At 44.6% G+C, this 22,492-nt stretch overlaps 1 protein-coding gene across 1 annotated transcript; it reads right to left on the bottom strand.

Moving 5' to 3' along the window:
* Positions 1–745: 745 nt before the first annotated feature.
* On the bottom strand, positions 746–19,099 carry LOC103804260 (nesprin-2-like). The gene is made up of 16 exons (XM_009076863.1): positions 18,942–19,099; positions 15,254–15,441; positions 14,949–15,099; positions 14,350–14,532; positions 12,915–13,052; positions 11,661–11,855; positions 10,549–10,831; positions 10,148–10,216; positions 9,194–9,330; positions 8,164–8,293; positions 6,469–6,680; positions 3,907–4,107; positions 3,405–3,533; positions 2,723–2,911; positions 2,024–2,113; positions 746–883 (listed from the first exon to the last, which is right to left on the bottom strand). The coding sequence occupies exons 1-16, from the start codon at positions 19,050–19,052 to the stop codon at positions 746–748; spliced, it is 2,544 nt and encodes an 847-aa protein (XP_009075111.1). The 5' UTR covers positions 19,053–19,099.
* Positions 19,100–22,492: the final 3,393 nt, after the last annotated feature.

Genomic DNA, 22,492 nt, shown 5'->3' with positions numbered 1-22,492 from the left:
CTGTACAGCTGAGGAGCAATGGCAATGCTGACTGTACACAGTGTTTCTCTGCCCATTGCTCAAGTGTCAGTTTCATTGTAAAAACAAAGCTTATAAAAATGCACAATTCTCTCCCAAGATACTGTACACTATTCAGTAGGTTAAAAACTGAAAAAATCTTTCATTAAAAAAGTCATTGCACTATTTGTATACATGAGGGATACTCTACATGATCATGTTCATCTCAAAAATATGTGCACTAAAAACCATTTCCATGCAATGCAGTAGTTTCTTATTTCAAAGGTGGTATAAAAAGACAACACAGCAGTCCTAACCACTAGAACACTTTATGTCAAACAAAAGAAATGTGCATCACGTTGTTCAATGTGTTCGATGAATAAAATACAGTAACAAAGATTCAAAAATATTTTCTTTGTTTCCACCACGTGACTACAGTACCAAAAGATACAAGTGATGTGTGCAGTAATCAGGTTAAGCAAAGTTGCTCTCCAGCTGCTTGTCTGCCATGCTAACCCGAGACAGACTGCTATGCTTAAGATTACTGTGATGTCATTTCTGCATCTACCAACCCAGGATTCCCCACACCTGCAAGCTGAGAGCACTGCTCCTGTAAAATAGTGACTCTATTGCATCCAAGTACAAAGTGTGTTGCTTACATTTTAAAAATCTATAGAAAAGGTTTGTTTGCCATAGAAAAATGCTGAAGTCCTGACAAGACACACATTCTGAGCTGTGGAGTTGGTGCTCAGGTCGGAGGGGGCCCGTTGGTGTAGCGCAGCATGGGGTAGAAAGAACGGGCGAAGTTGTTTGCCTGGGTGCAGCTGTAGTCCTCCTCAGAAGATGGAATCATGCAAGCCAGAAGTAAAAGCAGCAGGAAGAACAACTGCAGAGGTAAAGCTGCTCGTAACACCCGGTAAAAGAAGGAGGGAGCCCGAGGGTTTGTCTGGACAGGTTGTGGATGGCTCTCACTTCTGCCAAGGAGGAATGAAGAAACATGGGCACTTCAGGGTTTGAATTAAACAGGTTGTTTTAACCCTCTCATGGGTTCACACTACCCTTTTGAGATGCAGAGCTCTGTGTCTACAGGAAAATACACTGAACACTAACTTCAAAGTGTGCAGACTGCTCTGCAGGGAGCCAAGCTGCTGGGCTGGGGTTACTGTCCTCACTCCTGAAGAAGAAATACTTATTTGCAATAGCTTAGAGCAGTGTGTTTTTACCCTGTTTTCAGATGCAAACTTAACTTTTCCCAGGAAGCAAACAAACCACTCCAAATACAGGCTGAAGTATAATATAAAGGAAAGGCACTATTCACACTGATGAGACCCTTCTCTGTCTTGCCATGATTGAGATCTATCCTTTGAACAGGCCCTAATGTGCTGGGGGTGACATTCTCCTTTCATCCTTCATGGTCTGTTTGTACCAGGAAGCTCTAAATGGCAAGTTTCTTTTTCCAGGTTTGCTGGTGGGATTAAAGGAGGATCTAAAACTAAAATATTCCCCTATCTGGCAGCAAAATATATTTTCTCAAGAGTAAGACAGGCCAAGGCTGCACATTGCTGCAGAGGTCCTGGAGCAGGAGTGCTAAAGGAAACCATTCACTAAGGTGCAGCCCAGTGCTGGTAAGCAGAGGAGACAGTACAAGTAGGAAGAAATCACTTCCACCCATGTGTAAACCTATGAGGAACAGGGGCCTAGGTTTCTGCTGGCACTCAGTTTGCCTTGGCTTATTCACTATCCTTCAAGAGATCAGGTGAATATAAAGTAATACCTTGTGCTGCTGCTGTTTCTGCCTTCTGCAGTTCTCCTCACGGTGATCTGTTGGGAGAAATAGCTTTTAGTATCTAGGTTTCAGAAACTACAAGGAATTTCTCTTTCCCAAAAGAGACAGTTGTAGACTCTACAGTCTGGTTGCAAATTCTGTTGTAATCATTTTACCTTTTAGATCCATGTGCCTTATATTTGAGGAACTTGTCAAAAGGCACTACATGCTGATAGCAAAATATGAGGAAAAAATACTTGCCTTCTTTGCAGCAGGACTGGATTTCTCTGCTTCTGGATCACAGACTCCCGAATCCAAGTCATCTGGAACTAGCAGAAATGTTTTGGTATCCTAAAAGATAACCATACCTTCCTCTTTAAAATGCACACTCATTCAAAACTCACAACAAATGAAGTGCAAAGAGCCATCTTTCACTGCCCCTTTAGCTGTGCAGAACCAGTGGTGAACTGATGCTCCAATTCTCCAGCACAGAGAAATATTTTCCCATGCCCAACCCAAAGGAATTATGATGGAACATGTGCACACAAGTACTAACTTGAAAACATGTGACAGCTCAGGGTAAGCAGTCCATTGCTATGAACGGCAGCAACCAGCAGGCTGGAAGGGACTGCAGGAAGTTCATCTAGTCCAACCTCTGGCTCAAAGCAAGGACAGCTGTGAGACCAGACCAAAAGCTTTACTCAGAGCTTTATCCTCTCTGCTCTGCAAACCCCTCAGGGACAGAGGCAGCACAGCCTCTCTGGCCAATGTGTTTCAGTACTGTACCAGCCTTGTGGTGCTGAAGGCTTTCCTACAGCCAGACTTAACTGGTCTTTTTTTCAGCTTATGAAGTTGGAAACACTTAAATTCTAAGTCAGGACTTTGTAAGCACCTTTACTCTTAGTGTGTTATTGCTTTTCAGTAAGGAAGAACCACGAAGAAGCGTTTAAATTGACTCACCAGATTCCCTTGTATTGTTTTTAAGTCATGAGAGACCTGTTCAATAAGCTGTTTCAGTTTTGTTCCAATTACATGGACTTTCTCTTCCTCTTCAATGTAATCACCATCTGATTTAAGCAGCAGGTAAGAAGTGAGTTCTTGAAGGGAGTTCACATTAAGCTGTTGCTCCAGCAGCTCTTTCTCCAGTTGCTTAGAACAAAAAAACCAAACAAAAACCGGTGTGCAGACTGTTACTCCCAACTTTAAGGGTGTTCTCATAAAAGAAGGAACTCTGGAAGGCTTTAAAGAACAACTCAATCTGCCTGAGAATACACAATACATAGGAATGGCTATTACAGCTCCACAGGAAATGAAGCTCTGGAGGAGACTGGTGGTACCTGCCTGAACTAACATTTGAAATTACTTCCAGCACTGGTAGCTCATATAGAGAAGACATTAAATTCTGGAAGTTGGAAGTACTAGTACAGCATAAAGACTGCACATTATGATATGTAATTATGGAAAAATTGCCTCATATAGGCAATATCTTAGTGCATTTCAGAAACCATCCACATGCCTGACTACAGCAGGTTCAAGGACAGGCTGCACACCTCGTGAGACAAACATCCTGCTCTTCATCACGTGGTGAGAGCTACTGACTTGCTGGAAGAGCTGAGGGGCTGTAAGTTAGGACTGCACTTACCATTAGCTCCTTTTGACGTTCCAGTATTGTATTGAGGTCAACATTTGGGTCTGTGATTTGTGCTGCATTCCTTCGGCTTTCAGCACTTGCTAACCACAGTATAAGTTTTTGGCTCTGATCATGGAAGTCCTAGAGAAACAAGAGGTTTACACATTACATAAGAAAAAAACCACCTCTGCAATGCTTTCACCTGGCTTTGCCTACAAACCAAATGCCCAGCACAGATTAGCCAGAGCCACCACAAATTCACGATTAGTGAAGCTACAGAAACCTAAGTAAACTATTCTACCTATGCAATAACAGGGTATGATCCAGTCAAAAGATATTTTTACAAACCCTTCAAACCCAACAGAGTCAACTTCACAAGAAAACAAAGTGGCTTGGATTGTGAGTGACCATTCCACCAACATGCAGGAACTACCCATCTGCCCTCTCCCCTTAGCTACTTCTCAGTAGCATCCCAAAGAGTTTTCTCCCTCATAAGCTGGCATGTGGTATGCACCTGGCAATGCAGTAAGGCTTGCTGTAAACCTTTCCTCCAGCTGTCCAGTGCATGAGACACTTTCTCCCAGTGCAGGTTCACCTTCCGAAGCCTGTTCTGAAGCTCCTTGAACTCCGTGCTATCTGCTTTCTGGAATTCTTTGCTGCTCAGGTTAGCAGAAAGCAACACTGCTTTGTAGTTATCAAATGCTTTAAGCATGTCCTGGTAGGAAAAGAGGATTAGGAGCTTTTATAAATTATGAAAACCATGTTGTTTATTTACAGGAAAACTATGCATTCAAAAGAATCCCAGGTGCTGGGGAAAGCTGTATGAACCTGCTTGCTTTTCAATACTGCTAAGAAACATACAAAGGTAAGTGACCTTCTCTATTTTCTTCACTTTGAAGAAAATAAATCTGGCTGGTCTTGTGCTGCTCCCTAAATGACAGGGATTACAGCTTAATCCACATCTGTCCTTCACTCCTCTGAGCTGCCTCTTGCCCTGACATTTGGACAAAGATTCCCATAGGTCATCACATGGTACTGCCTCTTAATTTATAAAGGTTTTGCCACCTCAGACTCCTAGAATAATGCTGGGGGTCTGCACTCCATCCTCCTGCTCCAAGCAGGGCCAACTTCAAACCCTGAGCAGGCTGCTCAGGCCCTCAAGGCTCAGGTTTTCCGTATCTCACAAGACGGAGATTCCCCACGCAGTCTGGGCCCAATCCCAACCCCTCTGTTGTTGGAAATTCTTTCTCTTGTCTCCAGCTGAAGTTTCTGTCAGCCCATTTCTCTGACTGTCAAGGTCCCCCCCAATGGCAGTCCTGCCTGCTTTCCTCCTCTCCCTTAAAACTGCAGGGGGAAATAATAATGGATTTTGTGAGGTCATGGCCATATCATCTAACCACTCTTTTATTAAGGCAGAGCCTGTATTTTTGAAGGCTTTTTAAAAGAGATAAATGCTGAACAATACCTCATACCCTCAAGAAGTTTACATTTTGAATCAAGGGTACTCAGTCTTTTTCAAGTTGCTCTTGCAGTATGAAGGTAAGAGCTGCAGGATGAGTTCTGCAGTTCAAACAGCCCAGGCTGCTTTTCTTAGCAGCCTTTCTAACCAAGTGTTGATCTAGATATTCTCAAGATCTGTGTCCCACTTGTTGAAAACCACTGGTCTAAATTACATTCACCCAGCAAAGAGTCCTGGCTCCCTCCTTCAGACAACAAAGTTTCTTCTAGTATCAGACAAAACCACAGACTTCTGAACACCAGTAAGCCAGCCTGAGGGCAGATGTTATCCTTTTCCACAGCAGCTGGGATGTCCAGACAGCTCATGAAATTCTCATCTTAGAGTGGGCTGGCTCTTTTAGACACCTCTGTAAAGGCAAGCTGTCTGAAAAGGGGATTTACAGCCAGCTGGACTCCTCTTAAGTAAATGCAGAAGAGAGAAGAAGTGAAGCTCTGTCCCTTGAAGAGGTCAGACACCCAACTCCAGGCTGAAGGGAAGCACCTCTCTCTACTCATAAGGCACCTCCAAACCTTTCCTGGAGCTCGGCACCTAAGCCAGATTGGTTGATGGAATCAGAGTCACCACTGCTGCAGTGCAGTTATTCACCCCGGCCTAATGACTACTCATCCCTCCTCTGTCCTGCAGAGTGTCTTGTTTGTGAGCATCATCCCAAGTGTGACACCAAGTGAACCAGTAGCCTCAGGCTTTGGGAGACTCCATGTGAGGCTGTTGGCAGAAACATGAGCACACAAGGATTTTGCGTTCCACAGATGTCAGGAACACTAACTCTCTCAGAGTTCAACCTGAGGCATTTTGTTACCCACGTCCTAGGGACTTAACACTTACACATACCCTGGTAACCTGTTGGTTCAGCTTGCAGACCTGACATAGTCCTTGTTTATGGAAGCTGAGTCACAGTAGGCAACATTACATGACCACTCATGCTGACCAATGTCCATGTTACTGTCTCTCTAACTGTTCTATTACTTGGCTGAAGATTAGCAGAGACTGAATTAATTGTTTCTTGTTTCACACTAATACATTCTCTTCAATGAGAAAACTGCATTTGCTAAGCAAAACCCTGCACATTTTGAAAAGCTGAATCCTTCAAGTATTGGGAAAAGGTGCTATTTGGAGCTAAGAGTTTTTGCAAACACCATATTGCTAAAAATCCCAGCTTTAGAGCAGATCTTTCCCAGCCTCCCTGTTGGAGATATACCCTCCCCTTAATTCAGTTAGAAAAAAAAAATCAGCCTAGACTTTGCAGCTGTCGACGTGGCTAATTTTCACTCTGTCTCTGGTTTGTGTAGAGGGGAATGGAACAGAACAGGGAAAAGATCTGATACCACTGTGCAAGAAAACAAACGGAGGGGGGTTTATTTCAGCCTGCCTGCCTGCTGTGCCAGGCCTACTGCCTGCAAATCTCTGCCCAGGCAGACAGAAGCACCTTGGCTAAGGACCCTCCTTGGTGCTCTGATCCGAGAGCAGCATGTCATGCTGCCGACAGGTCCAGGAGCACACACAATGATGGGAGCACTGGCATCTTGAAATCCCACTCCTCAGCCTGCCATAACTTACTTTCAGTTTCTTGGCTCTTTGTTCCAATGCCTGCATGCTGGTTGGAATTTTCACTTTCTGCAGCTCTTCCAGCTCTTCCTCAGTTTTATCAAGCCAAGCAGAGATGTCACTGAGATCTGAGTCCAGCTGCTGCCACTGCTGCAATTTCTGTTTCATCCTAAGTTTATTTCTGAGGTCTTGAGCTTGGATGAGCTCCCACCTATCAATAATGCCTACAAATCATAGAACAACAAACACTTAAATCTCCAGTAAGGTGAATAGTTGTAAAACAGATGCAAGAAGTTTTACAAGTAAGTTATTCCCCAATCTACTCAAAGCCAAATAATTACTACCAGGCATTACACTTTTTTTTTCTGGAGATTCTGCAGTCGGTAAGTTTCATAAGATTGGTCAAGCGATCCAAATAGTAATGCCACATGGGACTTTAATCACAGTAACTGAAGATGTTTTAGTTCACTTGGAAGAACAGAGCAAATCCAAGGAGATGGAATTCAATGAGCCCAGCCGTGACTTGGTGTACACCAAAATTCACCACGGGACAAGTACGATCCATCAGTTATGACTTGGGTATGTGTTTTATGTCTACATTGAGCTGCTGGGTGAGTCCAGCAGAGGCCACAAATACGATCAAAAAGGGCTGGAGCATCTCTTCTGCAAGGATAGGCTGAGAGAGTTGGTGCTCTTCAGCCTGGAGAATAGGAGGCTCTGGGGAGACCTTAGAGCCCCTTCCATTACCTAAAGCTGGGCAGGGTTAGATTAGATATTAGGAAGAAATTCCTTACACTGGCCCAGGTTGCCCAGGGAGGCTGTGGCTGCCCCAGCCCTGACAGTGTTCACAGCCAGGTTGGATGAAGCCTTGAGCAACCTGCTCTGGTGGGAGGTGGCTCTGCCCAGGGCAGGGGGTTAGAGCTGGATGGTCTCTAAGGTCTCTTCCAACCCAAACCATTCTGTGATCCCATGTTTCATCAATTCAGTGCTAAAAGAGACATAGGTGCCACCCATGTGACCACTAACACTATTTCTGAAAGGGCATCTAAGCCCTCCTCAGAGCTTTTCCTATCCATCCCACATATAGGACACAACTCTGGCCCTCTTGTAAGACCAGAGACATAACCTAAGCAAGCTGGTGCATTTAGCTGCAGCCTTCTTTTATCACATGATTCACTTTTGTGATTGCAGTACAATGTGTTATAACAATTTCAAGGACCTGAAACCAGGAATGACTTGGAAGAAAGGACCACAGTGAAGACAGTGAAGAACAGAATATATTACCAGCTTGGTCAAAACACTTCTGCAAATGGGAGCTGTAGCATCTTGTTATATAGAATACCAACAACTCCACAGAGCAATCTTGTTTTAGACAGACACACACTTCTTTGGTTTGAAATCTGATTAAAAGTCTCTGAAGTACTCAATATCACATAAAAGGGAAATTGTTCCTATTCGTTCCAACCAGCAAAGAGATAGAAGTATATTATGAGTGATAAAAACCTCAGTTCTGGCAGAAACTCTAAACGCTTGAACAGCACATGTGGGTTGAATAGAACTGGCTGAGAAGGCAGCTCAGAGCATAGTGGTTTACTTCAATCTTGTCCCCAAGGCAGATGTGCAGCCTTTGTGCCATCTCTGCTTTGTCCCCCCCCAGAATCACAGGACAAACAGCACAGCCCCAAAGCCACTCCTAATGCCTTGTACCTGACTGCTTCTCTGCCACTGCTATATTCACGAGCTCTTGATCATCTTGGGGTTCTTCATCGCTCATGTTAGCAGAGGGAATTTTCTCCTTGCTGCTGCTGCTGCTGCTAGCAGAGCTGAGCTGCTTCACCTGGAATGACATTTTGGTGGGTGAGACCTGCAGGTTAAGTAGTTGTCAAAGGTCAAACTTCATTTGTGCTGCTGCTGAGCTCTTGCATGTCACATTTAGCACTGTGATTCTGCTTCTTTGCTAGCAGTTCATGCTGTCTCTCTGTGCTTTTTCAGTAAACAAACACACTCCATAGAGATGCTAATTATTACAAGACTGGGCATGGCAAATTAATTGCTTTTGCAGTACATGTACCACAGTTTGCTGACACTCTTTGCTGGATTCTGGGTTTTGGCAGTACTGACTCTAAGGCTCTAAGACTGGATTAACGATGATAAATGCAGCCAGATACCGATACCATCCTGTCTGGAAGAGTGCTGACAACTGGCCCAGAACCACTAAGCCTGGCAGCAGCTGGTGAAGCCATGGCTGGCAAGCAGCCACCTAGGCAGAGGTACCAATGAACAGTTAGCCATTTTGGCATTTTTCAGTGCCTAGAAGCAGATTAAATGGTGGGTTGTGTGCTAGAAAAAGACCCTTCCTGTCTGTCTGCTTAGGAAAGGAAAATATGTTAGCAAGTACCAAGGAAGAGTATTCACACCCTCTCTTTTGTGGGCATTAAATTCTCCCAGACTTGTCCTATGACAGTAGAGGAAGGAAATTCCTCCAGACATTGATTCTGACCAGGAGCCCAACATGATTGTTCTGAATTACTTTAAAGAATCTTTACTAGTGAGTAGAGAGAGACTCTCACTGGCCACCTGAGCCGCTGGAAATAATGACCAGGCTTGCATGAAGTGCACATTCCCCCCACAACTAATCTTTTCCTTGATGCTGGAGGAGGGAAGAGGATGCAGTTACACAGAACAAACAAACAGACTGTATAGTACAGGTTCAGTGCCAACAGAGCCTCCAACTCACATAGTCTGGTTTATAGGGGGTACTTGTCTCTGGACCAGACAACACATTTCCAGCCATCTCTGCCTGATTGTATCTGTGTTTCCTGCAGACTGGGCTACCTGGAGAATGCCAAGGATGAGCTTCTGAAACAGCCTTTCCTGGAACAAATAAAAGCAAAACCATACACCATGAGTGAAAAATCCCATCTCCACGAGGATGCTGTTGCTTTGTATTAAGTTAGAAAGCGCTTTGAATAAAATGGCATCAAGTTATGGCATAAAAATGACAGTTTTGCAGCTTTCCTTGCAAAGCATGCACATTTGCAAAACATCAACAGTGTTTCAAAGGTAATGAGATGAGAGCCATGCAGTTATGGGACATTCTGTTTTCTTCTGGACAATGCTTGGATTCAGGTATGAGTATTCAAAAAAACAAAGGGAAAAGGCTGCACCCTGGGTTTGGAAAGTCTGCACCCCGGGTTTGGAAAGTCTGCACCCCAACCATACTACCACACATTTGCAGTGCATGTCAGCAGGGACAATGTCCTGATCTGGAGAATGTTTGTTCTGGAATTAACAGACAGGACACACATGGTTCTGCCATGCACAAACCACAAAAAATACTTGCAGAGTTGGAGCTAGTGCCTTCAGGAATTATGCAACCAAAACAAGAAATAACCAAAACAGTGATACTACCCAGAGCAAACCACCAAGGAAGTACCAAAAGACTTTGGATCAATACTATGAAATGCACATTAACCACCTTGGCATTTACCAGGCAAAATCTAAATGGCATGTTCTGGACTGCTTTGTAACGTACATGTGGATACTGCAGCGTAAGAACACCATGACAGGATGAGACATGGTGTCCACACAAGGCAGGAAGTCAGACATTACATATGAGAGAGGTTGAGGAATATAGCGTGCAGCACAGGGAGATTGCCATGTTCAGACACATGCATTAGCAGGTGCCTACCAGAAGATGCTTTCAAAGTTTTTGTGGTCATTTTAAGATATGCCTCAGGATTTTCAGTGATTTCTACATCTGAAAAAAGAATAATGTCATTTTCCTCACTATTCAGTATCTTCCAACTATTAAAAACAACTGAAATAATGAGGGACAAAGACAAAGAACAAAACGTGGTTGGTACAATTTTCATACATTCCTAAAAGTAAAGTTTCTTATGTTTCTGGAAATAAAAGCTTGGTTTAGACAATACCATTCCCTTCACCAACACATCTAAGAGATGCCACTGCTCACATCTACTTGAAAACCAACCAACAACATGAGAGCAAGACTTGAGTCCCTCTCCCCTCCCACACAGGACATCCTGCACCTGTCCATGTCCACCTGAACTGCTGCACATTGGTTCTCACCTGACAGGGCACTGTAGTATGTTGCTTCTTCATCATCTTCATGAGAGGAAGAACCTCCCACGTCACCTGTGTGATCCCACTCGAGTGGGATGGAATCAACACTGACAGGAGTTTCACAGCCTGATCTCTCATGACCTTGACTAGGAGGCATAAGCTGGCAAAGGGACTGTGTTGATGAGGGCCCCTCGTTGATGGCCTTCTTATGCCAGGGATCATTCTGGATTTCTCTGGAGTCTTCTTGATCTGTCTCATTTTCAGAGTTATCTTTTTCATCATCCAATCCCTACAAATAAGTAACAATTATTGGATATTAGTAAGGTTTACAAGAGCTCTGCACTCCTAAATGAGCTAATGATTGAGCCACACAGTACTACTGGGGATGGGTTTGTGGTCAGCAGCAGTAACCAAGGACCATGTACACAAAATTAAAAGGAGACATAATTTCTGCCTCCTCCCTCTTTTGCCAGAACAGCCCTCACATCAGCAGCTACCTCCCCTCTTTCAAGACACTCAAACACCACCATAAAATCTCTCTCTGGTTTGCAGGGAGGGGTACCCAGTTTCAAATGGACTTCACAGGTCAGCAAGGTGAACAGCAGGCAGGGGTGAACAGCTGCTTGTAGCTGTTCATGTTACTTCCTCTACCTGGCTTTCTAATAGATGTTCTTGCTTTCTGAGCCAAAGCAAACTGAAAGTCGCCTGAATGCTCCTAGGAAAAAACTAAGTGCACTCTATTCCCCATTTAGGGCTCTCACAACACAGCAGATAGATGGAGCCTCACAAACAAATACATGAAGAGCTATTCTAAGCATGTTATTGAAATTAAAGAAAATAAAGTGATATTAAAAACACCAAAAAAGCTTTTTAAGCCCTCAAGCCACTACTACATAAATATGAACCATTTCTATGCTAATATCCAGATTCTGTAGATGCAGTCCCACCAGGACAAGAGTGAGGAGACAAGACTGGTGACAAAAATTTAGCAAAGCTGGCACATCTACTGCAGAGCTCCTCGCTCCTTTGAGCTCAAACTACTCAGTCAAGCTGCAATGCGCACTGCAATTCAAACACCGAAGTCTTGCTAAAGCATCAAAATAACTGTTGCTTCTTACAGGATCCCTTGAAGTCAGTCTTTGATGGAACCGAGCAACTCGCCCGAACACCTCCTGACAGTATCGATGAAGGTCCTCCAGTTCATCTTCAATCAGGGTAGCATCCAAAGGCTCACTCTTCTGTATCAGCTGCTCCCCAAAAACGATTAGCTGATCAATCCTATTGGTGTTCAGTGTTATTTCCTGCTGGAAACCCTATTGGGAACATACAAAAAAGCATTACTTCTGCAACAGCCTAAGGTTTGTCCCTCTTCTGCCTCACTCCAGTAAAAGATAAGCAGCAATTGACATTGTTGTCTAATTTAATTTGGCAAATATCTTTTTCCTCAAGAGGTCCAGAGGTTTGTTTTACTAGCAGAGTTGCAGTTCCAAATGAAGTGGCTTTTCCCCCCCATACCTATATCAGTATGACTGCAGAGTCCTGAGCCTGCAGGGCATCACACCACAAGAGTTCAGCTACACAGAATCTACTTTTCTGCTGGGCACACAGTCCGTTCCTCTATAGCAAAGAAGTTTGTTTGGCTGCTAGGGCCTCCAGCCTACACAACAGTAAACCTACATCCCAAAACAATTAACAGTGCAGGCAGAAGGGAGAAACAAGCATATGAGCAGGCAGCAAAGAACTAGCAGCAGGGCATCACACCACAAGAGTTCAGCTACACAGAATCTACTTTTCTGCTGGGCACACAGTCCGTTCCTCTATAGCAAAGAAGTTTGTTTGGCTGCTAGGGCCTCCAGCCTACACAACAGTAAACCTACATCCCAAAACAATTAACAGTGCAGGCAGAAGGGAGAAACAAGCATATGAGCAGGCAGCAAAGAACTAGCATTTAGAATCACTTTCCTGCTGTCTTATTTCTGTTCAAAGCACAGCTACAGACAATGCACTCAGGAGAGAGCTGCATAGTGCCAGTGCAAAAAAAATTCAACAGAATTTGGGAATGTAGTTTTTTCTGTTAACCTGCACCTGCCACTCCCCCGGTCAGGCACCTCTGCCACAGACACTTGGTGTCAGGAGAAAATGGCAGGATAGAACTGAGCTTGAACACTGAATCTGAATTAAATACTGTACAGTTTAATCTTGATTCCGACAATACGTCTTAACAATTTACTGGTGTCTCGAAAGAAACACAGCCCTGCAGATTACTCGTGGCTATTGTTAAGTTTCAGAAAAGCAGATGATTCTGTCAAGAGTGGGCAGCCCAACAGGATCAGCAGGGCTGCATTAAATAATGCATTTATAAGGATACGCACATTTAACTGGCGCATTTTGTCATCAAAGTTACTCTTTGAGAAGTGCTCCACGTTTGTTAGCTGCAGGTCCATTTCTGTGAGCCAGACAAGGATGCTCTCCCTTGTCCCCTCAAACTCATCTCTCCGACTGGTGAAGTGCTGGATGGGAAGAAGGGAGACAGTGTTACAAGACTTCAGCTACTGAAAGAGACATCACAGGAGTTCTCTGAAAACAGTGTCTTGTTTCAAAGCCCCTGTTCACCTTAAGGCCTTCAGGGCATGAACCCTATGTATGAAACCTGTCCCCTTCCTGCAGTGATGCTAGAACAGTGTCCTGTGTTAGTACACCATTGGTATGGGAGAAGGAATGACGAGTCCTTGGCGCAAGACACTTCTGTAGAATTATACTCCTGACTCCACACTGTTAACCTCCTCCCACATCACTATACCAGTGTAACAGTCACTCGGACTGAGGCTTAACATCCAATTTGTTCCAAATTCAAGACAGAGATAATTCTCTCTCTCATGAAAGTAATTAAGCCTATGGGATTAAAATCAGTTTTCACTGATTTTACACTGGAGACGCTGGACCATGGATGACCACTCCAGTGTCATTAACGCACCATTTGGTTTGGTAGTCAGGAGGAACTCTCCTTGCTGCCACCCCCTACAGGAGCTGCCAACAGACCTGTAGCTTGCCTGTTCTCCTAGGTGGATTTACTGTTCAGGAAGTGGATCATGCAACATCCCAAACACAACAACCCATAACTGTACAGATCAAGCCCCATCACTGCTCTCACAGCCTCATCCGCTGACTTTTAGGACCCAACAGTTTTCTTTCTCAGTTGCTTGCAGCACTGCTATCTTTAAAAATCAGCCAGTGACAAGTTTCCCCCAGAGCACAGCACAGAGTATCTGCCCAGAGATCAGTTTAACTGACAAGCAGGAATAGCTCTCTGAAGCTTCACAAACACACCGTTCCACAGCATTCCTCATCAGGCAGGCAGCACAGCAGGAGCTGTGCCTCTCCATCACATCTCCATGCTTAAAGCCTTGGCATGAAGTTGAGCTGAGTTGCAACCTCCAAACCATATACGCACAGGGGCCCTTTTTATCTCTCTGCCTCTTATCTATGGAAAGGTGCCAGTGCACGAACACATCCGCCCATTACAAGACTGGGTAAGAGGAAAGTGTGATAGGAGCAGTGAAACATGCAACCAACCTTCCAAAATCTGCACCTGTTCTTCCCTTATGCTTTTCTTCAGCTACCAAGAACCCGTCTCCCAAGGACAGGTTTATGCCATGTACTTGGAGCCCTTTCCTGAGCTGCTCTCCTACACTGGTAGCTCAAGACAAACCGACACAGGATAGTTACTCGAGTGTATGTTTTGTTCTTGGGTAATTCCTACAGAAACCTGCAAGTGCTCCTCACTCTCTCACCCCACCGTGCAATTACCTTGAGTCTCCTCAGAATGGAAGCAACTCGTTTCTGGAGGTTATCCCAGCGCTGGTTACCTTCGTGCACCATCTGCTTCAGCTTGCTGGCGGAGTCGGTGCGGTTCTCGCGGGCCAGGCGTCTGTACTGCTTGTTGATCAGCTCCAGCTGTGTCAGGCGCTCGTGGATTTGCCGCTGGAATGCCTGCAGGGCGAATCAAGGGGCTCAGTTCTCTTGCTGAGCAGAGAAAGGATGTCACACATCACAAGAGAGGATGCCCTCTCGTTGTGAACAGACCTTCCAACAGCAAAATGAAATCCAGAGGAGGTCTTGTACTTTAAACCATCTGCTCACACTGCGTATAAATATCAACCTGCAAAGGTCTCTTGCCTATAAAAAGCAAATCCTTCACTTATCAGCAGGATCTTGTCAGTTCAGAGCATTGGATTCTCCACTTTAAAGAAACCTCTAGAGACAAATAGCCAGTTACCTACACTAGCCAAATTATTTATGTTCTCTATACTGCCAATGCCAAACCAGTGTTTTCCGGTGGCCCAGTCATCTTGCACAGACAATAGTATTTAGCAATCTGGGCATAAAAAAGGAAGTTAAAAATTCACCTCGAATTTCTTCAGCTCCTCTTTTGCATGTGTGTACAAAACCTCTGAAGAATTAGGCCTAGCTGCTATCATTTCAGATGCTTTTAGCCAATCTTCAAAGCGAGAATAATCATCCAAAAACCTCTGCCACAGACGCCAGGTTTCCTCGATTCTGAGAGAGCAAAAATGGAAAGGTTTTATCACAAGCCAACTATTAATTCTGGATTCTTTTCCCTTTTCAAAACTCAGCTTGTGGCAAAAGCTACAGCATTTCTTCAAAATGCTGCCACAGGCTCCTTTTGGAGGGGTAGGACAACGAGACTCACTTCATTCGCCTTTCCATAGACATGGCGCAAATGTTTCTCCACCGTCTGTCCAAGCTCCTGGTGGTCTGCTGGATGGAGTCACACTCTGTCTCGTTAGCACACGCATCTGAATCGTGCAGCAAGACGTCACAGATGTTGAAGACAGACTCCACCCCTGCCGTGTGCTGCTCTATGTCGCGCTGCAGGTCCTGCCACGGGCAAAGAACAGCTTGAGTGCAAGGAAACTTGCGCAGCTAGATACCCTTCAAAACGCTGCAGAGGATGGGGAAAGAGCAACTTGTATGTCAGAAGGAGATAATTTCGCTTTAGAAAACAGACTTGCAGGATAAGCTCTGCAGACAACAGGCTGACAGGTCAGGACAGAAGTGACATGCCAAAAGGGATTGCTCAGCTTTGGTTTCGCAGTCTAAACTCAATCTTCTCATTAACAGTCTGGACAATTTTTATGTGTGTTCAAAATCCAAACCTTACATGTGCCATAAACACATTCTTATCAATTCTGACAGCACCAGATGACAGTCTCATATCACCTTGGCACACTGTAAGCCTTGCCAGAGAACTCTCAGCACAGTACATGTGTTTTAGTGACTGTGTGGTCACAGCTGGTAGCATAAAACACAGCACACAAGGACCTGGTGTTATGCTGCTTTTCTTTTTCCCTCTTGTAGAGCTCCTGTTTTGACAGACTGCTTTAAAGGGTCTGGCAAAGACTTCTCATGTAATATACACTACAGGTTTCTTCTCCAGAGCCTGCATCTCCATGATAGCCTCTTATTCTGTACTGACCACTACTCCTGAAGTCGACTGAATGACAGGAAAAAAGCCTTATCAAAATATATTTCATATTGAAAAGGCAGCTCAGTACAGTGCTACGAAGTTTAAGTATTAACAAAATGACAGTAACCACTGCACCTTCTTTTTTTTCAACCCATTTCTGGCTTTTCTAATATAGGATAGAGACTTTTGCTTGAATAACACTAGAACAACAAACACAAATGAGTATTTTTCAGACAACAGTGAACTGGAACTCCCATTAAATGGTATTACTGATTTCAGTGAGCAGATGAAGCAGATTTGGTTTTGCTCTAGACTTAAAAACAACCAAACCCAAAATAAAACAAACAAAACCTATGAAAACAGACACAGCTTGTAGTAAATAGTAAAAGGAGTTGAAGGAAGATCTTCCCAGATATCAACAAGCTGCAAGGAGTTGACTATCACCCGGTGGCAATCTTCAGTGGTTACATGGGTACCTGACAAGGGCTGAGCCATAAGTGGTCAAAATATGCTTGTGGGATCTATAGTAATGAACTGCTTTAAGGAATGTAGAAGCAAAAATCTTTACACAGATGAGACACTGTCAGGAGACCCAACAGAACTTCTCCTGGTTATTAAGCATTGACAGCTGTTTTCTGAGCAGGATGCATCAATGTCATTTCAACACAGGCTCTACAGCTGGGAGAAGGCTCTACCCCACTACTGGTACCTGAAGGGTCTCTTCTGAATTCATTAAATGTTGCATTAGTGAAAATGAGAATTTTGACCACAGACTACAAATTAATTCTAACTTGCACTATGGTAATGTTGCTGACATGACCCCATGACTTCAGCTTCATGGAATAACCCTAGGCAGAAGCCTTGCTGTTTTCCAGCTGACCTGACTGTATTATAGTGGGACAAACACAACAAACTAAGGGGGTCATGAACATACATTGAGCCCCAAAAGGTGCTTTTCCCACAACTCTGCAGAGCATTGCTCAAAGAGCTTAAAAAGACCACACACTGCTAGATTTCTGCATTAGTGAAACACCTTTGCAACCTTACCGTAAGTATTAATCATGTTGTAATTGGTATCCTTTAATTGAACAAACATGCCATAAAACATTCTGCGTGGATGCGCAATGCTCCTAAATGCCATTATACAAGACTGAACAGGTAAAGCTTTTCCAGTCATGGATGTCAAATAAAGGAAGCCTGTAGGGCATATTTCTCACCATGGCTCTGCTCTTGCTAAAATAATTGTTCAATAAAACGAGGAAAGACCTTTTTACTTGTCACATTCAGAGAAATGTTTCTCTAATGTGGAACAACAGAGGCTTTTTTTTTTACTGTGGTCTTTTTAGTCAGCACAGTCTTCTCATATTCAGCCTGCTAAAAAGTTACAGTAGAAGGAGTCTAGAGGTACCCAGAGGTCTGTGTTTGAAACAGAATCCAGACAACAAAGCAGTAAGTAGCTGTGAGCAACAAATGATGGCTCTTACAGCGAGCTGAGGCTTGAATGCTCATACTATAAATAAACTAGCTTGGACACAATTCCTCTGAGCCCCATGCTCTGCTCCGCCTGGCAACCCATCACGGCCTTTGAGAATGCAACAGGTTTGGATGGGGAGAAAATATTTCCTTGTTATTTACGTGACCATTCACATTGCAAATGAAACCATTAGAGGCACCGGGCCAAGGTTTCTGGTGTTTGAGCAGCTCCTGCAGTGGTGTCAGTGGGAACCACCTCCACTCCAGTTGCAGAGGAGCTGCCACTTCCCATGATGTCTGGGACATGAGTGCAGGGAGAGCAGAGAACACAATCCTCAGGTCTGGGCCACTCAGGGATCATTCCTTAGACATGAAAGCAAAAGCAGAAGTAAAAGATGGGAAGGACAGGAAGAAAACCAATAGGTGTTCTTAAAGGCAGATGCCATAACGTTTCCAAGCTTGACAGCTTTATTCTTGATCCTTGGTTTTGGGGCAAATATTCTTGTTCAACATGAAGGCCAGATGACAGCCATTCACTTTGAACCTGGGCAGACTTGCAGTACTGCCCTGAGCAAAGACTGACTCCAACTGTGACTCCATAATGAATATGCAACTCTGTGCTTTGGAGAAGTCCCTTTTCCTTCCCTGGCTGCTAGCGAGAGAAATTCACTCCAAGACTATCCAACTCATCTCACGCTTCCACACGGCTGGGACAGCTGGTCCATTCAGCTGTGCTCAATGCTTGCCATCTCCAGCACTTCAAACTAGCATAGATCCTTAAGATCCCCCTGGTAAGCCACAGTCTTGGGTAAATGCTTACCTGCACTCCTCCAACACCAAGCCCTACAAGGCTGGTTCACACCTATTGCCTCAGCAGGATTCACATAGCATCTCACCCAACCCTGAGGGGATCTTCAGCTCTACTGGATCAGGCTTCAACCGTGTGTTTGCACAAGTCTGCCCTCCATACTTTAAACATCCTATACTGCCAAGCTTGCTCTGCTGTCTGCAAGGAGGGGATGAGAGCTGAGCTAGTGAGCACAATGCCTCAAAACACAACAGCACTTAAATCTGCCACAGCCACTTCACAGGAGACCAGCATTCACGCCTTGTCAGTCTATGTCATCCTCATGTATTCTGCCCATGTCCATGCCCTGCTTAGCCCTTAGGAAATCTGCTGTACTGAAGTGAGCAAATTCAGAACGTTTTTGTTTGTGTTTTGCATGTTTTCCTTGTGTGAAGTGGGGAAGGGAGAAGTGGGGGTCATTCAACACAATACTGAAACCACTGCAAGCAAATGAAGACTTTCCATGTGAGGCATCATGGCAGGAACATGAAGTAAAAAGCAAACAGAAGGGCTCACTAAAGAAAAGAAATCAGGACCAGTAGTAATCAGCAGCATTTTAGCTCCTTTACTCTGGCTGCTGCTATTTCCCACCTGCTGTTCTGCCAGTCTCTTCTGGATTTCTTGGTCATCACAGATGTCATAAACAACAGGCTTGGAAAGCTCAGACTCAATCCGGGCCAACCAGGTGCGAAGGTTACTCATGTTTTTGTCCAACAGTTGTATAAAAGCAAATGTTTCCTTCAGTTTCTTCACCCTAAGCAAACCGGGAAGAACATTTTGTTACAAAGATCGGCAATCAGTGGAAAGGACGTTAGCAAAAGGTGATGACAGGCATGGCTTTATGAAGCACTTACTTTACACCAAGCTGCTGCCTGTAAATCAGAGCCATGTTTTAGTCAAAACCTACCTAAATTGTCTCAGCAGGTCTCTGCTCTACAGCTGCAAGAAGACCTTGTGTGAATGCTATAACTATATGAGCAGGGTGAGTTTCCATCCGCTAGTGAGCACTGGACATTTGTCCAAGTGGGAATTTGTACTGTATTGTGCCACAGTTAAACTAGAAAGGTAATCTATGGTCTGATTTTCCTGTTGTGAACTATGTTGAGTGTCTTATTCAGCAACCAACAGGCCCACACTAGTCAGTAAGGTACTGCTCTGCCAATGGAGGCAGAATCTGCCCAAACCATTGGTCCAACACCCTGGGCAAATCATAGAATCACAGAAAGGTTTGTGTTGGAAGTGACCTAAAAGATTTTCTAGCTCCAACCCCCCACCATGGGCAGGGACAACCTTTCACTAGCCCAGGTTGCTCAGAGCCCCATTCCACATGGCCTTGAACACTTCCAGGGATGGAGCAGCCACAGCTGCTCTGGGCAACATGTTCCAGTGCCTAAGCACCCCTTGGATGCTGACAAGAGAGAAGACTTGAACAGCCACTGTAGAACTTACAGTTCCATGACATTAATAGCTCTTCTAAACATACTGAAATGTGCAGAGAGGTAGTGCAGAAATGTGCCAGACCTTCCTGGGTGGTGAAAATGAAAAAAACAATCCTGAAGAGGGAGAATATCCAACAGCTAGACAGAGTTGTGCAGCAGACAAGGAAATGAACCTTCAACACAATTTTCTTTTCTTACAGCTGTTGTAGCACAGCTCTCAAACTGCAAACTTTTCTTTATTTCCAGCCTTGACAGAATATTCCTGTGTCAAAACCCATTATCATCCCCACAAATTACCCAAGCAACATGCTTGTACATTTTGGCAAATTTGCCCCACTGTGTTGGACAAATATGTGCTACACTACCTCACTGCTCTCCCATCTTTCCTTGAAATTCTCATTTATTGCAACTCCCAACAAAAACTACTAATGAGGCAACACCAGGGTGACACTTGTCTCTTCTGACTTCAGACTTTTTTCAGAGCTTGCCATCTAGACCTTGGTAGTTAATGGAGGGAAAAAAAGATTATGATTTCTATCAGACCTGTCTTAACCATCCAGATAATGAGATGAGATGAATCCTACCAAACCCCACATACTTAACCCCATAACTGTGATGGTCTACCCTGCAGTACTATAAACATAACAGTGCAGATACTAAATGGCAGGTGAAATCAGGGGAGAACTTCTTACCCAGCACTGCTTCCCTGTGCTGCTCTCCTGGCTGCTTGCATCACTCTGATCTCTAGTTCTGTCCCTGTGCCTCCGGGATGCATTTCCGGACCTTGCACGTGATTTTAAAAATGCAAATTTACCAATTAAACCTTTAGTTACTGCTTGGTCTAGCAGCTACCAACATGAGCCTCATCATTTAAGTCAAGTGCAGCAAAAAAGTTATAGTATGTATTGTGCAAAGGCTGAAACATTTCCCAGTCATTGGCCACTGTGGCTGGGGACTGTCACCAGCTGAACAAAACCAGCAGCTGGGACTGCAAGGGGATCATTGTGTCCCCCAAACTGCAGGGGACTGTGAGGGATCTGAGACCTTGTGCAGGCTGGGACTGGGGCAGGGTGGGGGTGTGATCTCATGTGGTGCAGGCAGGGACAGGGACCCTGGATGCTGGCTTCATGCAAAGGACCTGCCCCTCCCTGCAAGGAAAATTAGAAGTTTCCTGGCCCACTGTCCTGCCTGCTGCCAAACTATCCTAGAGGAGAGGGGCCCAAACTGCCTGTAACTTTGGCAGCGGACTGACAACACAGTGACAGGAGATATGCAGGACAGCTAATCCATAATGAATATGCAACTCTGTAAGCAACAACTGATCTCATTAGCAACCTTAAGGTAATCAGAGAGGATATATACGTCAGCTAGACACCAGATTTAAGGTAAAGCACTTATGGAGGAGGTGTGGGAATGATCCTGCTGCATTTGTTCAGTTCTGTTGGACACTGTGAAGATAGACAGCAAGGCCAGCAAATCTGGGGTCTCACATGGATTGGCAGCATGGAAAGCACCTTCCCCTACCTCTTGTCCCAAAAGGACCAGGCAGTACTTCCAGCTGTTTTACGAGGAGGGTGAGAAGAGCATAATCCTACTGAGTCCTGCTAGGACTCCGGGCAGGTATTTAGCCACTCTGAACTCTCAAAAATGCAAACTTAGTATTGTCTGACTGATGTAACGCTGCAAGCCAGCCTGAAGTGTCCGGACCAGGTCCATGGTCCACCTGGTTCCTGCTCTGCACCAATTGATATGGAGAAGTAAGCCCTAAAGGGCCAGGAAATGCCAGCTGAGTGAACAAAGGGAAGTATGCCCTAAAGGGCTATTAAGTGCAGCTGAGGGAGGGGATGGTGACAATGAATTTTTGAGAACTAACTGTAATAATAATGACCACCCACCCCTGGAAATAATTAATATGTATGAGCATTTAATGTATAAAAACCATGAATTTTTTGTCTCTGGTTGCACAAGTTTGGTGGAAGGATCCCCCTTGTGCCCAGCGCTGAATAAACAAATACCTGCTACTCAGAGATACAAGTCTGGGAGTAGTTCTTTTCCAGTTTTTCTCGGCATCACCACAAACCCGATACTGGTGTAAAGTGCAAAGCAGCTGCCTCTGCCCTTTTACACTGACTGTACTTCCCGCTGCAGGGGATGACAAAAGCATTTAGATGCTCTCACTTTCCTTAACAAGCTCTTTTCGGAACTCTGCTCCCAAGTTCAACCCTGTATGCAAACATCATCAGGCTCCCAAGCAAACAGCTGCTGTATAAATCTTCCTGCTCCTGGTTCTTCTTCTGTTAAGTGGTACTCAATGAACATGTCATACTTTGGAAACTGTGCAGCATTTTCTTGTGCTATCATAGGCTAGCAGTAATTTACATAGGAGAACTAATTTTTCCTCCACCCTATTCCCTGCTTCTGCCCCACCAGTCAATTTGGATAGGTTGGTTATGGTGCTCAGCAGGGACTGTGACTCCCCAGGGTGTGTGGCCCACCAAAGACAGGTGACTGGAACCCTTCTCCCTGGAGAGACGGGACAATGTAGGCCCTGTGTTGAGCACTGCAAGGAAGGATCACTAGAAGAGCCAGGCCTGAGAACAAGTCTGATCCAAACATCTATGCTGCTGCTTTGTTAACTCTGCATGACTTCAAGCCAGTCAGGAGGAAAGCAAGGCTTGATCACAGCACTGTCCCTGGCCATAT

The sequence above is a fragment of the Acanthisitta chloris genome, unplaced genomic scaffold (assembly GCF_000695815.1).
Source record: "Acanthisitta chloris isolate BGI_N310 unplaced genomic scaffold, ASM69581v1 scaffold45716, whole genome shotgun sequence".
NCBI classification, from domain to species: Eukaryota; Metazoa; Chordata; class Aves; order Passeriformes; family Acanthisittidae; genus Acanthisitta; species Acanthisitta chloris.
This window is presented reverse-complemented; position numbering and strand designations above follow the sequence as displayed.

Bases quoted from the DNA above. Each gene is read 5' to 3' on its own strand.
- LOC103804260 (XM_009076863.1), bottom strand. From the start codon at position 19,052: ATGAGTAACCTTCGCACCTGGTTGGCCCGGATTGAGTCTGAGCTTTCC. The intron at 15,100-15,253 runs GTGAGTCTCGTT...TTGCTCTCTCAG, and splicing joins TCTATGGAAAGGCGAATGAA to AATCGAGGAAACCTGGCGTC. The intron at 10,217-10,548 runs GTGAGAACCAAT...TTCTTTTTTCAG, and splicing joins ATACTACAGTGCCCTGTCAG to ATGTAGAAATCACTGAAAAT.